The 13,960-nt window shown below is 49.2% G+C and overlaps 1 protein-coding gene across 1 annotated transcript in view; it reads right to left on the bottom strand.

The window, feature by feature from the left end:
• The window catches only part of LOC308365880 (coiled-coil domain-containing protein 148-like), a gene marked incomplete at its 3' end in the record, with an annotated part of 38,730 nt that overhangs the window by 11,879 nt on the left and 12,891 nt on the right, over positions 1 to 13,960 (bottom strand). The window contains exons 9-10 of the mRNA XM_080839496.1: positions 11,132 to 11,338; positions 3,206 to 3,346 (exon numbers count right to left, since the gene is read on the bottom strand). Of these exons, the coding sequence (XP_080695622.1) occupies positions 3,206 to 3,346; positions 11,132 to 11,338 (348 nt within the window). The remainder of the gene's footprint in view (positions 1 to 3,205; positions 3,347 to 11,131; positions 11,339 to 13,960) is intronic.

Here is a 13,960-nt window from a genome sequence, read left to right as displayed (position 1 = left end):
TCTCATCATTTCAAGATAGAGCCTACTTCATGTTCCTTTGTTGTTTTCCCTTTTGTTAGGACAGATGAGTAAAAGAGAAAATGGCAGAGAGATGTGGAGTGATGGCTGACGATGCGAGCACTTTCGAGCAGAAATAATCCCAGCAAGCAAGCCTCCACAGGCCCTATACGGGCCCCCTTAGGGCTGGCACAAGGGCCCTTTGAGGGCTGCCCATGCCGGGCCCCTGAGCTTTTGCTCATTGGCAAAGTGCCGGCCCCTCATTGCTGGCCCTGCGTTGGCAGCCCTAACACAGCCCACAGGAGCCCTCACAAGGCCCACGCAGGGCCCCTGAGCTTTTGTTCATTGGCCAAGTGCTGGCCCCTCAGTGCTGGCCCTGCGTGGGCAGCCCTAACATAGCCCACAGGAGCCCTCATTAGGCCCACACAGAGCCTGCACTCATTTTTGGCTCATTTATTTATTGAATATATTTATATATAATAGTAAAACATAAAAGTGAAAGTAAAAAACTGGCACACACACACACAAACTCTGAATTTGATCTCTGCATTTTACCCATCCAGGGTAGAGACTCACACACACTCTGAATTTGATCTCTGCATTTTACCTATCCAGGGCAGAGACTCACACACTCTGAATTTGATTTCTACATTTTACCCATCCAAGGTAGTGACACACACACACTCTGAATTTGATCTTTGCATTTTACCCATCCAGGGTTGTGATACACACAGCACACAGTGAAGTGAAGCACAGCACATTTTTCCTGCCGCTTGGGGATTGAACCGATGACCTTACGCTTTCCAGCCCAACACCCTTACCAGTAGTCCACGTGAGCTTTGTCCACCCAAACTCAAAAGTTATACGTTTTCTACCTCGGAGTTTGGTTTGACAAAGCTCAATAATAATAATAATAATTCATTTTTTTATAGAGCTTTTCTGTATACAAACACACATACACACACACTTGTATTAATAAAGTCTTTAATTTGAATTCCTTTTGGCTATTGTACATTTCTGACTATACAGATGTTAGTTATGCTGTAACTGCATCCATTTAGATTTGAAGAACAAACACTTTCTATTTTTTACTATCATATATAAATAAATTCAATAAATAAATGAGCAAAAAATGAGTGCAGGCTCTGTGTGGGCCTAGTGAGGGCTCCTGTGGGCTATGTTAGGGCTGCCCACGCAGGGCCATCACTGTGGGGCCAGCATTTTGCCAATGAGCAAAAGCTCAGGGGTCCTGTGTAGGCAGCCCTCAAAGGGCCCTGCGTGGGCAGCCCTCAAAGGGCCTGCGTGGATAGCCCTCAAAGGGCCTGCGTGGGTAGCCCTCAAAGGGCCTGCGTGGGCAGCCCTCAAAGTGGGCAACCCTCAAAGGGCCTGCGTGGGCAACCCTCAAAGGGCCTGCGTGGGTAGCCCTCAAAGGGCCTGCGTGGGTAGCCCTCAAAGGGCCTGCGTGGGCAGCCCTCAAAGTGGGCAACCCTCAAAGGGCCTGCGTGGGCAGCCCTCAAAGGGCCTGCGTGGGTAGCCCTCAAAGGGCCTGCGTTAGTAGCCCTCAAAGGGCCTGCGTGGGCAGCCCTCAAAGTGGGCAACCCTCAAAGGGCCTGCGTGGGCAACCCTCAAAGGGCCTGCGTGGGTAGCCCTCAAAGGGCCTGCGTGGGTAGCCCTCAAAGGGCCTGCGTGGGCAGCCCTCAAAGTGGGCAACCCTCAAAGGGCCTGCGTGGGCAACCCTCAAAGGGCCCTGCGTGGGCAGCCCTCAAAGGGCCCTTGTGCCAGCCCTAAGGGGGGCCATATGTGGCAGCCCGCACAGGCCCAGCATGGGTTTTCTGGGCAGCTTAGACTTTGTTGGGCTATCCGGTGACAGCCCGCAGTGAACCCAAAGCTGCAGGCCCCGCTTGGGCAAGCCCACACCGGGCCTGTGTAGGACTGGTGTGGGCTGGCCCTAGCCCACAGTGCCCACACCGGGCCTGTGAAGGATTGGTGTGGGCTGGCCCTAGCCCACAGTGCCCACAGCCTGCCTGCATGGGGCCGGTGGAGGCTTGCTTGCTGGGATCAATTCTGCTCAGATTGTCTTTTCTGTCTTTAAACTATTTTCACGCTGGTGGCTCACTGGAGTCTCAGAACAACACTAGAGTTGGTCTTTGGGCTTTTGGAGAGAGGCAGGCACTGTGTACAACAAAGATCTGCACTGTGTACAACAAAGATCTGCACTGTGTACAACAAAGATCTGCACCTGTGTGCAACAAAGATCTGCACTGTGTACAACAAAGATATGCACTGTGTACAACAAAGATCTGCACTGTGTACAACAAAGATCTGCACCTGTGTACAACAAAGATATGCACTGTGTACAACAAAGATCTGCACCTGTGTACAACAAAGATCTGCACCTGTGTACAACAAAGATCTGCACCTGTGTGCAACAAAGATCTGCACTTGTGTGCAACAAAGATCTGCACATTTCTGGCTGAATCATCATCACAAAGTACATCAATTGGTCACCGCTTGGCATCATTGAGAAAGGATTTCAATGATGTTGGACATACTGGAAGAAAAGAGATGACATTCAAAATAAGACTTTCATGGGAAGGGGTGTGATGAGAGGGTGGGGCAAGGCGTAGCCGTGTTGTCTCTCCCACGCTCGTCATGTCCTATTGATTCTATCAGCGGCAGGAAAACAAATCTGTTTTGGGAGAAAAATTAGATATTGCTTCATTATGTCTGTGCGATGACCAGGCAGAAGTGTATGCAATCCATTTGCACCTGAACGGCATCATTAATCAGTGCTTTCCCAGACTCAGTGGGGGCGCCCGCTGGAAAGCCCTCCGCGGGGACTTCATTACGGAAATCAGCAAAGAGGAACAGAGGGGGTCAGGACTACCACCCCCAACCCACACACACAGACTTACCTCCCACACTTCAGGTGCTCCCACAGACGCTCTCTCTCTCATAAAGACACACACACACACACACACACACACACACACATCCAACACAAACACAGGTGGTTGAGGAACCTGTATGCTCCCGCCTCTTCCTGCCTATTGAGGCATTCATCACGCTAATGATGGCGGGCGCACGGGGAACTTCTCCTCTCGTCCCACTGCTGTTGTTCTGTGTCGCTCGGTCCCCTCCTCCACACACAACACAGGCAGAGAAGAGGGAGAATGAGAGAGAGAGAGTAAAAAGGAAGTAAAGATACCTGCTCCTTCTGCCGTGTCCTCTTGGCATGCTCTCTCTCCTGCTCCCTCTTCATCCTCTCCTCCTCCTCCTCCTGCCTCCTCTCTGCTATGGCTGCCTCCAGCTGAGCCGCCTCCTCCTGATGGGCACGCCACTGCTGAAGCTAAACACACACACAGACAGACACATACACACACACACACACACACACACATCCATGTTTTTAAACACCTGTCTCTAATGAGGGCCAGCACACCTACGCATGCAGACACACACACACAAACACACACTTACTAAACTCCCCACACAACCAGTAAGACTTCCTCTCTCGTTCCACCAGCGCTGACTGACAGGCCTGTTCAGCTCGGGGCTCCAAGGCGCCTGCTGAGCGCTCAAGTGTTGCATTCCAAACAGGAAGACAGATTTACAGATCCTACAGCCCATCCCAGCCCAGCCCATCCTGCCACAGGGCCGAGCCTCCCTCCCTTCCTCCCTCCCTCCGCCCCACACCAAACCCCTCTCCCAGAGCACGGGCACGCATTAACTCAGCCCATCACACATGAGCATCCTCCGCCATGAGCATCCTCCGCCCCGTCAATCCAATCAGCCCAGCCTGGGGGGACCCCCCCCCCCACCCGCGCTCTGCTTGTTCGTAAAAGAGGTTATGAACACCTTTGCGTCTGGAGGGGAGGGTCAACGGGACTGGCACTGTCGCTGGCGCTCTCTGGGGCTCTCTGGGGCTCTCCTTTTCGTGACGCCGGCGAGGTCTGCTGCTGTTTCGTTTGGTTTTTGTGTTGTTTACTGCGCTTCACAGATGGACAGGCCGGGTTCTGAGGCAACCACAAAGGAGGTGCTCTCTGGCGTCTTGTGTGGAATGGCTTATTAGCCGTACAACTTGTAACTCCAGAGGTCAGGATTAATGAGCCATAGAGGCGGACTGAGCAAGCAGATGAGAGAGAACAAGGCAATTACTCTCGATTCCCTGATATGAACTTTTCCCACCTCTGTTTCCTTTTTCTGATACCAGCCTGCTTCGTGAGCTTGTGAGTGTGAGAGATTACATGTCTTGGTGCACATTAAAAAACACCAACTTAAAAACGTGACTGCCTGCCAGTCTAGCATGAATTAGCTTGAACCGTTAGTTTGTGTTCTGAAAGAAATTCACTGTAATTAGCGAGGAGCACTTGGAGACTCGCAACCGGTTTCCTGCGAGTGGATCTGAGCGGGGGTGACATGCCCTTTCGCTGCGGCTTGTTGCCACGGCCACCTCCGCAGTGAACATCTGATAGCATTTTCCTTTTAATTGCGACATAAAAATAGGTTGACCCTGGAGCTGGGAGCTCAGCTGAAGAGTAGCAGTACGATTTGAAAGTGTGAGGATCTCTCCAGAATAAGACGTCACATTGCCCATGACACGGTTTAAACCAAGGCAGGATCAGACAAATGTGCTTAGACCTTTTTACGGCCCAATAAAATGGCTCCCCTCCCTCTTTGATGGCGAGAGCCTTTGGAGGCGGCACAGTGTAAACGGTCTGCAGGAGCGCCGGCACTCCCCTCCTTGATGGCGGTGCGAGGGAGCAGGCGGCACAGTGTGTTCCGCGTCCTCTGATGCAGGATTTGAAGACGCTTGCATCTCGCACTCCAGCGTCTCGCAGAACAGATTGCCTTTATTACCGCAGAGAACGTAAGGGAATAGCAACTCACTCACACGCCGGTGAACATCAAGTGAAGCATAGAGCTGCAGTACTATGCAAATGAAATACCCACATTTAAACAGCCAAGATCAGTATGTCTCCAAAGAATTTCATGACAAATTCCACATTACAGCAGTATGTCATTTGAATGTCTGTCTGGCACTCTGAGTGTCTGCTGCAGGAGGCTCTATGAGTGGCTGGGTTGTCTCGGCGGTGGGAAAAACGCTCCACTGCTTTGAATGAAACCAACTTCAAAATAAAAAGTCACTTTTGATCAAAACTAGTTTAGTGGACACTATAGCTCATACTCCAGGTCTATTTTCACAGATGGTTTTCCTGTTATGTAATTTTCAAGGCTGAGTGTACAAAACAAACACACACACACACACACACACACACACGCACCTGAGAGAGATCAGAAAACACACACACACATCACAAATGCACATACAGTAAATGCACACACAAGCACACACACACACACACACACACACACACACACACACACACACTCAAACACACACACTCAAACACACACACAAACACACACACAAAAACACACACTGTTTTAGACACCCCCAATAACTATCTCCCATAATTGCACCATCAATCACAGGCCACACTGGCCCAGATAAGATAACTTGGAGCAGAATGGTGGGAACCAGGAAAGAAAGCGGAGAGAGAGAGAGAGAGAGAAAAACAAACACTCTCTTATTGCCAGCACTGCCCTTTTTCTGCCTGCATCTGAGTTTCTGCAAACAGCCACCAGCAGCGGTTGAGAAAAAGATTGAATTTTGAATCTTTCAGACTCATCACCTGGGACAGTTTCAGCCATTCTCTGACTATTTACTGTGACTTGACTCAACTCCAAACATGTTTACAAAATCTCACACGCTTCCAGTACCACAAATCCAAACAAAAATATCCTCTGGTTTGTCTGAAAGACTCACAAGTCTACTTTATGGGGGAAGGAAATGCACCTCATATTCTCCAGATTTTATTTATTTCATTTCTTTTTGCCGACATCAAGCATTCCAATGGAGGTTTAATGAGACGTATGTCTGTAAAATGCCAGTGCACAAAAGAGCAGCTGCCATTTCATAATCGCTTGCTAAAGCTCTCAGACGCCTTTGCTCTAATGTGCTGTTGCATTGTTCTGCTGGCTGCCACTGTACTGAGCTGGCTGGGGGGTCCATAAAGGCTTTTAATGGGTTCCTTTTCAATGCACACACACACAGCCACAGATGTGCACACACACACACACACACACACACACACACACACACACACACACACACACAGACACTGAGACACACACACACACACACACATACACACAGACACTGAGACACACACACACACACACACACACACATACACACAGGCTCGCTCAGACCTGATTAGGCATGCTCAGGACAAAATAAAAGAGGGAGAGTAGAAGTCTATAGTTTCTCTGCAACCACCCTCCCTCCATCGGTCCTGCTCCGGGACAATGCATTTCAATGGATATGCAGCGGGTTATCAGCCTCCATTGACTGCTGGCCTATAGGCACTGCACACTGTAGCCCAGTGTCGCCATTGTAGGGGGGGAAACCCTTTTCTTTTCTGCAACAGGCGTGCAGAACCCTGGCGGTCCCTTTGATGGGTTCCGCAGGCCCGTTGTGGGAAAGGAGGCTCTGTGTTCTCTTGGCAGAGAACAGCTTTTGGTTGGAAGGGCTCCATACTTCGACACCTTTCCTGTGATGGCAATGGGGCTGTTCACAGAAGATCAGTGGCATCCAGATGAGTAGTTAATCCAATGGAGCTGGCAGTACCACCGCGCTGTGTGGCCCACACATTAGCCTTTAAGCCCGGCTCTTGTCCATCAGGCTTTGGGGGGAGGGGTGCGTGTGAGTGCGTTTGTATGTATTCATAAGCTCTCTCCCACTTTGAATAATCACAGGTTGGCTAAAAAGCTGCCCACTGGCTTTCGCCGGAACCTGTTCCATCTGGTTTCCATGCCGATGCAGGGATGAAAGTTTCATAATAGAACTGTGAGAATCATTTTGTGTGCCAGGTGCTATCAGTACTTTAAAGACAGGGAACCTGCATCTCAGAGGAGAAACATGTCATCCCTCGCTCCCTCCCTCTGTGTCTCTCTCTCTCTCTCTCTCTCTCTCTCTCTCTCTCTCTCTCTCTCACCCTCTCTTTCAGCATCTGCTCTCAGTGATTGATCTTCAGTCCTACGCATAATCTAAATGGCTCATTTGCTGATTTTCCGAAGCACAATCGCTCATCAAACGCCTGGCAAAGAAGAAGAAGAAGAAGGAGAAGAAGAAGAAGAAAAGAAAAAAACACATCCAGCTGCACTAAGAGCAGGAGTGAAATGAATATGGAAGGGAGAAAATAAAAAAGAGTGAATCCATCGTAACCATGGTAATACTGTATCACGGTCTCTGGGGGTTAGGGAGCCAATTGCGTATGGTGAAATGACAACATCGACTAAATGAGGTGACAAGCCGAGAATGTACGCTTAGCAGAACACGGCGGCTGTGGCATAAGGGAAGCTAAGGTAGGAACTCCCCACCCACCCAGCAGGCCTGCTCTCTCTCCCCAGGCTGCTCTCCTCAGCTGGAGGTGAGGGAGATGAGGAGCAGGAAGCCCCTGGAGAGAAGAGGAACGAAGTGTGTGTATGTGTGTGTGTGTGTGTGTGTGTGTGTGTGTGTGTGTGTGTGTGTGTGTGTGTGTGTGTGTGTGTGTGTGTGTGTGTGTGTGTGTGTGAGAGAGAGGGGGGGGGGGTGAGGGTTGGGGGGGAGAAGGGGGGGCAGGGGGGGGAGGTACTGATAAGGAGTTTAAGGGTTTTAAGAGTTTATGCACAGGTGAAAACCCGGGGGTGCATCGCTAGGTCTGTGTGTTTCTGTGTGTGTTTGTGTGGCTGTGTACGTGTGTCATTGCGTGCATATTGCAGCTTATGCAAGCATATGTGTCTATATGTGTGTGTGTGTGTGTGTGTGTGTGTGTGGGACTGTGTATGCGTGTGTGTGGGTCTGTGGATATGTGTGTGTGTGTGTGTGTGTGTGTTTCTGGGAAAGCAGGGCTTTCGAAGTTCAGCTGGCAGCGGATGTTCCCTCGCACCCTCTTTGCCATGGCTGCCTGCGAGATAAAAGAGTACATTCTGTCTTCTCCCCTCTCGCTCTCTCTCTCTGATACAGCAAAGCCTGATTGTGGCCTTCTTCGAGCACAGCGGCCTAATCGGGCATACCTCACAGCGGCACAAATGCAGGTCACAGGGTGACAAGGTCCGTACCCTTCACTGAGCCGCAGCAATTATGCATCTGGATTCACGAGCGCATATTACCACAGCAGTAAATCGAACAGCGCCTAACGAGTCTGCAGTCCCCAAGCCATCACAGCTTGCTCTCAGAAATGAGCATAAATGGCCTCTCCTCCCTCTGTTAACATTCACTGCAGAGGCCTGAGGAATGGATAGATCAGTAGTGTGTGTGCGTGTGTGTGTGTGTGTTTGTGTGTGTGTGTGTGTGTGTGTTTGTGTGTGTGTGTGTGTGTGTGTGTGTGTGCGCACGCTTGTGTATGTGTACATGTGAATGTACACTGAAAGTAAGACTCACATGTGTGTGAATCTTTGCATATGTATACAAAGAGACATCTGATGTGTGTGTGTGTATACATGTACTGTATGTATGTATGTGTGTACGTGTATACATATGTGTGTGAATGCACGTGTGTGTTTGTGTGTGTGTGTGTGTTTATGTGTATGCATATGTGTGTGTTTGCGTGTGTGTGTGTGTGTATGTGTATGCATATGTGTGTGAGTGCACGTGTGTGTGTGTATGTGTGTGCATATGTGTGTGAGTGCACGTGTGTGTGTGTGTGTGTGTATGTGTATGCATATGTGTGTGTGTGTGTGTGTGTATGCATACTGTATGTGTGTGAGTGCGCGTGTGTCTGTGTGTGTACTATGCATATGTGTGTGAGTGCACGTGTGTGTTTGCGTGTGTGTGTGTGTGTGTGTGTGAGATGAGGTAGTGCCGTGGGGGTGCTCTGCCCTTCAGCGTGAAGAAGGTAAACTCGACCCTGAAAGAGAAGCGTTTAGCCAGCTGCTCCACCTTCTGCACTCTGTAATGGTGTAGCGGGGCCCAGAGGCTCAGGGGCCACGGAACACAGAGCACATGGCGAGCTGCCCCGGCCCCTAATGAGGCCATCGCTCTTCCTCTCCTCCACGGACATGGCCCTGCTGGAGAGGCTCCCTCTGCAGGGGCCACAGCCAAGGGCTCAGGGGACAGCTCTGCTTCACATCCCTCTCTCTCTCCCTCTCTCACATTCTCTCTCTCTCTCTCCATCTCTCCTCTCATCTCAGATCACTGTCCCTTTGAGACTCGTGTTTGTCTCCTTCTGAAGTCTCTCTACCTCTGTTGCCATCTGTCACCCTTGCCACTGTTGGGATGAATTCTTTCCGTCCATTTCCTCGCTTTCTCTTGCAGAATTATTTTCTTTGCCTTTTTCTCGCCTCTCCCTCTTTCTTCATTTTCTCTCTTCTCTTCTCTTCTCTTCTCTTCTCTCTTTCTGCTCTACCACTCCTAATTCACCTGTTCCACTATGATTGGTCTTTCTCTGGCAACTCTCCCTCTCCCTCTCCCTCTCTCTCCCTGGCTCCATAACACATCACTTGCTGTGGGAAGGCTGTTATCCTAAACACCACCTGCCTACTATGACCAAGTATCGGCATAGAATAGCCAGGAAAAATGGGCTTATGAAAGCCTATCTCTTTATCAAAGTGGACTCACTCATAGTTAAAAGAAATTTGACAGAAAATTCAGAGTCAAGTGTTTCTAAGGCCCTTCTGCTGATTCAGTAATGAATGGGGAAATGATTGTCCATTAAGCACGGCGATTGAAGACAGAAAGAGAGAGAGAGAATGAGATGTGCCGTGAGAGAGAAAGAGATAAAGACTGAGAGAGAGAGAAAGAAGATGAGAGCGAGAGAGAGGGAGAGATGGGCAGAGAAAGAGAACGAGAGATGGCAACGGCAGCTGGGGAGACAAAGCTTTTCTCGCGGGCGGACAGGATGGCAGCGAAATCCATCTTCTCCTCGGGAACGGGCCGCTGCACTGGAGCGATAAAAAGAGCCTGGAACGTCGCGGCAGATCTGTCGGGGAAGGACGGATAGACGCACGCGCTCTCCTGCAAGCAAATGCCCCCAGCCTCACTCCCCCTCCGGAGCTATAGGGATGCTCAGGGCATCAATAACTCACTCAAGACTGCTAATTCAATTTGGTGTGGTCTGAGAAGCAGTAAACAATAGGTATGCTGCCAGAGCCTGGGAGGAAAGAGGGGTGTGTCCCTCGCTAATGTTGTTGAAAAGCTTCTGGAGGAGGTTAGCTAAGCTGTTGTAAACAATTGTGCTCAGTCTGGATCTCTGACATTCATCTGTATTAAATACCATCTGCTGACATACTATGGCGTCAGAGTTGATTCAGATGCATATGCAGTATGTTAACGCCCTTACTTGTGGCTTTAAGTAAATAAAGAGGAGTGTGGGAGGAGCAGTAGAGTGAGCCTAATGATCGCACATTGAAGACTGGCAGGAACAAACAAGTGGGTGTATTCCAAGTATTCAATCGGCTTTGTGTTCATGAGGTGTCGGTATTCAATCAGTCATGCCTGTCAGATTTCCTTCTTTCTTCCTTTTTCCCCCCAAACACCTTCAGTGTTTACCAGCTAATACGTTCTAGATAATGATAGCTAAAAACCCAAAGCAGTTCAGCAAACACGCTCAATTCCAAACTGTCACGTCAGCCAAATGAAAGGGTAACAAGTTAACATCTGCTGTTTATTTCAAAAAGGAGAGTCTCTGACTCAGTGCTTCTTTTCAACACTATAATTTTACTACTATGATCCCAAACCACACAAAAAGTACAAAACAACAACAGTAATCCTTACGCAAGTCCATACCTCGCACAGTGTTTGCATCTGTGTTTGGCCTCGTAGCTGTTATTGGACTTGGGGTCTGACTCAGTGGTGAAGCAATAACAGCTCCTCGCTTGTGAGCAGGGTTAAACTTGTTCACAGTGGAGAGTGCAATGGTTGGGGTTATGATAGGGGTTTCCTTTATGCATCTTCTCTCTAAGACTTACAGAGTGTAGGTCTGAAGCAGCTGAATCTTTTTTTTGTCTGGGCTGGGTTATTCTACCTGCACCCAGGCTTAGGGTAAGAGTCATTTCAGTGAGGTTGGGGTAGATGTTTATGTGTCGGTACCTTGTCCCTGAGCTGGCCACATATGTGCTCCTGGTGTCTGCGGTCGTCCTGCAGGGCGCACTGCTGCTGGTGCTGCTGCCGCCCCTCCTCCAGCGTCAGCTGGGCCTTCAGCAGGAGCTCGGCCCGGTCGCGCTGCCAGCCCTGGACCACAGCCTTCCTCTGGGCCAGCGTGAAGCGGTACCAGTCCCAGCTCCGCTCGTGCTGGTTCTACAACAAACACACACATGAACGCACACATCAGCACAACTCACAAAAATAACACACATCTCTGACCTACCTAGGGACCGGAATACACCTACACAACCCTGAGATTAATTCCAAGGCAAGAGCCCTGGGGGCATATTGGCAGTGAACATGTACATGTAAGTAACAACAAACATGGACTGCATCCCAAAGGATTCTGTGGCCTTGGAGACGATCATAGAGCTCTTAAGATGTTCCTGGAGTGCGTGTGTGTGTGGAGGAGGTACTCCTGTGAATGCTCCTTTCCTATGAAGAGGAGCCAACAAGCTGTGTTTCTCTGGAAATGTAGTGTTGCTCGCCCCGGGCTCTACCAGTTCACCTGTGGGAGCACACAATCACTGTGGGAGTAATGTGGAGCTGATGTTCATGGGATTGTTTCCCCCCCACTTAAGCCCTCCATATTGTGGCACGTGGGCGAACGGCAGCCATTCATCATTGTGGCAGGCAGGATTCTCCACATGGCTACGTTGGCAGAGCCGAGGTGAGCCTTGTTCATCACGAGGGCTAATGTCAGGCTAACCGGAGCTGAGTTAGGGCATTAGACTGCCTGTCTGCTTCACAAAAGAGTCGACAGAGCTCGGCATTCCGCCCGGCAGCAGACATGCTTCAGTCATCAGAGTGCGTCGTGCCTATTAATGTACAGCTTCAAGAGCTCCAGAGTGATTTATCAATACAGACTCCCGGCGCTCTCTCTCTTTCTCCATCTATCACTCCATCTTCAGCACTGTTTCCCTCCCTCTCTCTCCGTGAAAGCTTTACTATGGATGACTAGATAAAGGAGGGTGTGAGGATGCCTTTAGGGAGATTATGTGTTTGTTTGTTATTTGTGTGCCTGTGTGAGTATATGCAAAAAGAAACTGTATAAATATATGTGTGTGTGTGTGTGTGTGTGTGTGTGTGTGTGTCTGTTCTCTCGCCATAGACACTCTTGCAGCTCTACAGACCCCATCAGAGGCAGTGCAGGAGGAGGTAGGCTGTGGGCACTGACGGGAGAATGAAACCAGACCAAACAGAAAGATTAAGCGCCATCCATTCACACCATTCAGGGCAAGCACAGACACCAGGGGGCTTTTCTCTTACAGCTTCACAGGCAACAGCAGGGACTCCACATCGCCACTTTATTGGCCACTCATTTATTGGCAGCATCTGGGACTCTAACATCTCCTCACTGTCATAGAAGAGCAGCAGCATCCCACCAATCACCAGGGGGCGCTACACACCCCAATACAATAGCCAATCCACGGGCAGAGAGATAATGACACTGCAGCTCTGGTATGGTGTGTCAGAACCAGAACAATACTAAAGAGGCTCACCACTGGCTGTAGTTTGACTGTGTTGACTGGCACAGAATTGTTATGGCAGAGCCAAGGTTTGCTGCACTTAAATGGGCTTCAAATGCTTTGTCTGCCCACAGAGATAACAATCTTGACACACCATCTTGTCACACACACACACACAAACACACACACACACACACACACACACACACACACACACACACACACACGCCCACACACAGACACAATTTCAATAGTTAACTCAATGCCATTTCACTAAAGATAAGGTGTGTGATTCACTTCACAATTGACTTCACAAAAGGCCCTAAAAGAGTGACTCATTAAACAGTCTTTCACTTCTATTTGGTTTTGTTTATATTTCAACTGCTCTTAATAAGTTATTATATTATAGTAATTTCATTCCACCGCAGGAAGAAAACAGTAAAGATTTAATTGAAGAATGTTAATCTGTTGCCCAGACACCGCTGAGAAAATGCCATCCAATGATGTGCTAAACCCTACTCTTAAGAAAGCAGGAAAGCTTGAAGATGAGGGCAATGACAGCTTTATGTTGTGACTCTGGGGTTTCACAGTGATGAGAATGAAACCACCTGCCCTCACTTAACGTGTGTCGTCTTCTCACAAACACACAGATAGAGAAAAAAAAGAAAGAAAGAGAGCGAGTCAAATGCTCCAATCAGTGAAGGCGTCCTAAGTCATTTCAAAAGCGTTGACTGTCAGACTGATTGGTTGTGCATGTATGCATGCATGATAGAATCTCTTCTTGATCCTTCGAGGATCATCTACTGACACAGTATCTTATTTTGTACACTCGCTTTGCATTTTGGAAGCCAAGCTTTCCCGAGCAAGGTGTTTATTCAGTGAACAAAAAAACAACCACAATTTCTACAGAATGTGGTCAGTCAGACAAGGTCTGTATTGCCCCGTGGCAGAAACACCAGTCATACATTTTGTAACAATCTAACTCCAAATAGCAAGCCCTATTAAACTGACTTGATAGTTACAGTAATAGGAGGCTCACGACTGCTGTTGAAGAGCCCCGAGGCCATCTGAGTCGGAAGGAGAACTCTGCCTCAGGTCAGATGTAGTTCATTACTAGTAGAACTAGAACACACACACACACACACACACACACACACACACACACACACACACACACACAAACACACACACACACACACACACACACACACACACACGTGACTTCAGAGATGCACATGTTGGTGATCAGCCCCTGCAACAGCCACATATGCTGTATGGATGTGTGTGTGTGTGTGTGTGTGTGTCA

The sequence above is a fragment of the Sprattus sprattus genome, assembly GCF_963457725.1.
Source record: "Sprattus sprattus genome assembly, chromosome: 5".
Lineage (NCBI taxonomy): Eukaryota > Metazoa > Chordata > Actinopteri > Clupeiformes > Clupeidae > Sprattus > Sprattus sprattus.
Note: the sequence above shows the minus strand (reverse complement) of the source record. Positions and strands in the feature narration are given on the sequence as shown.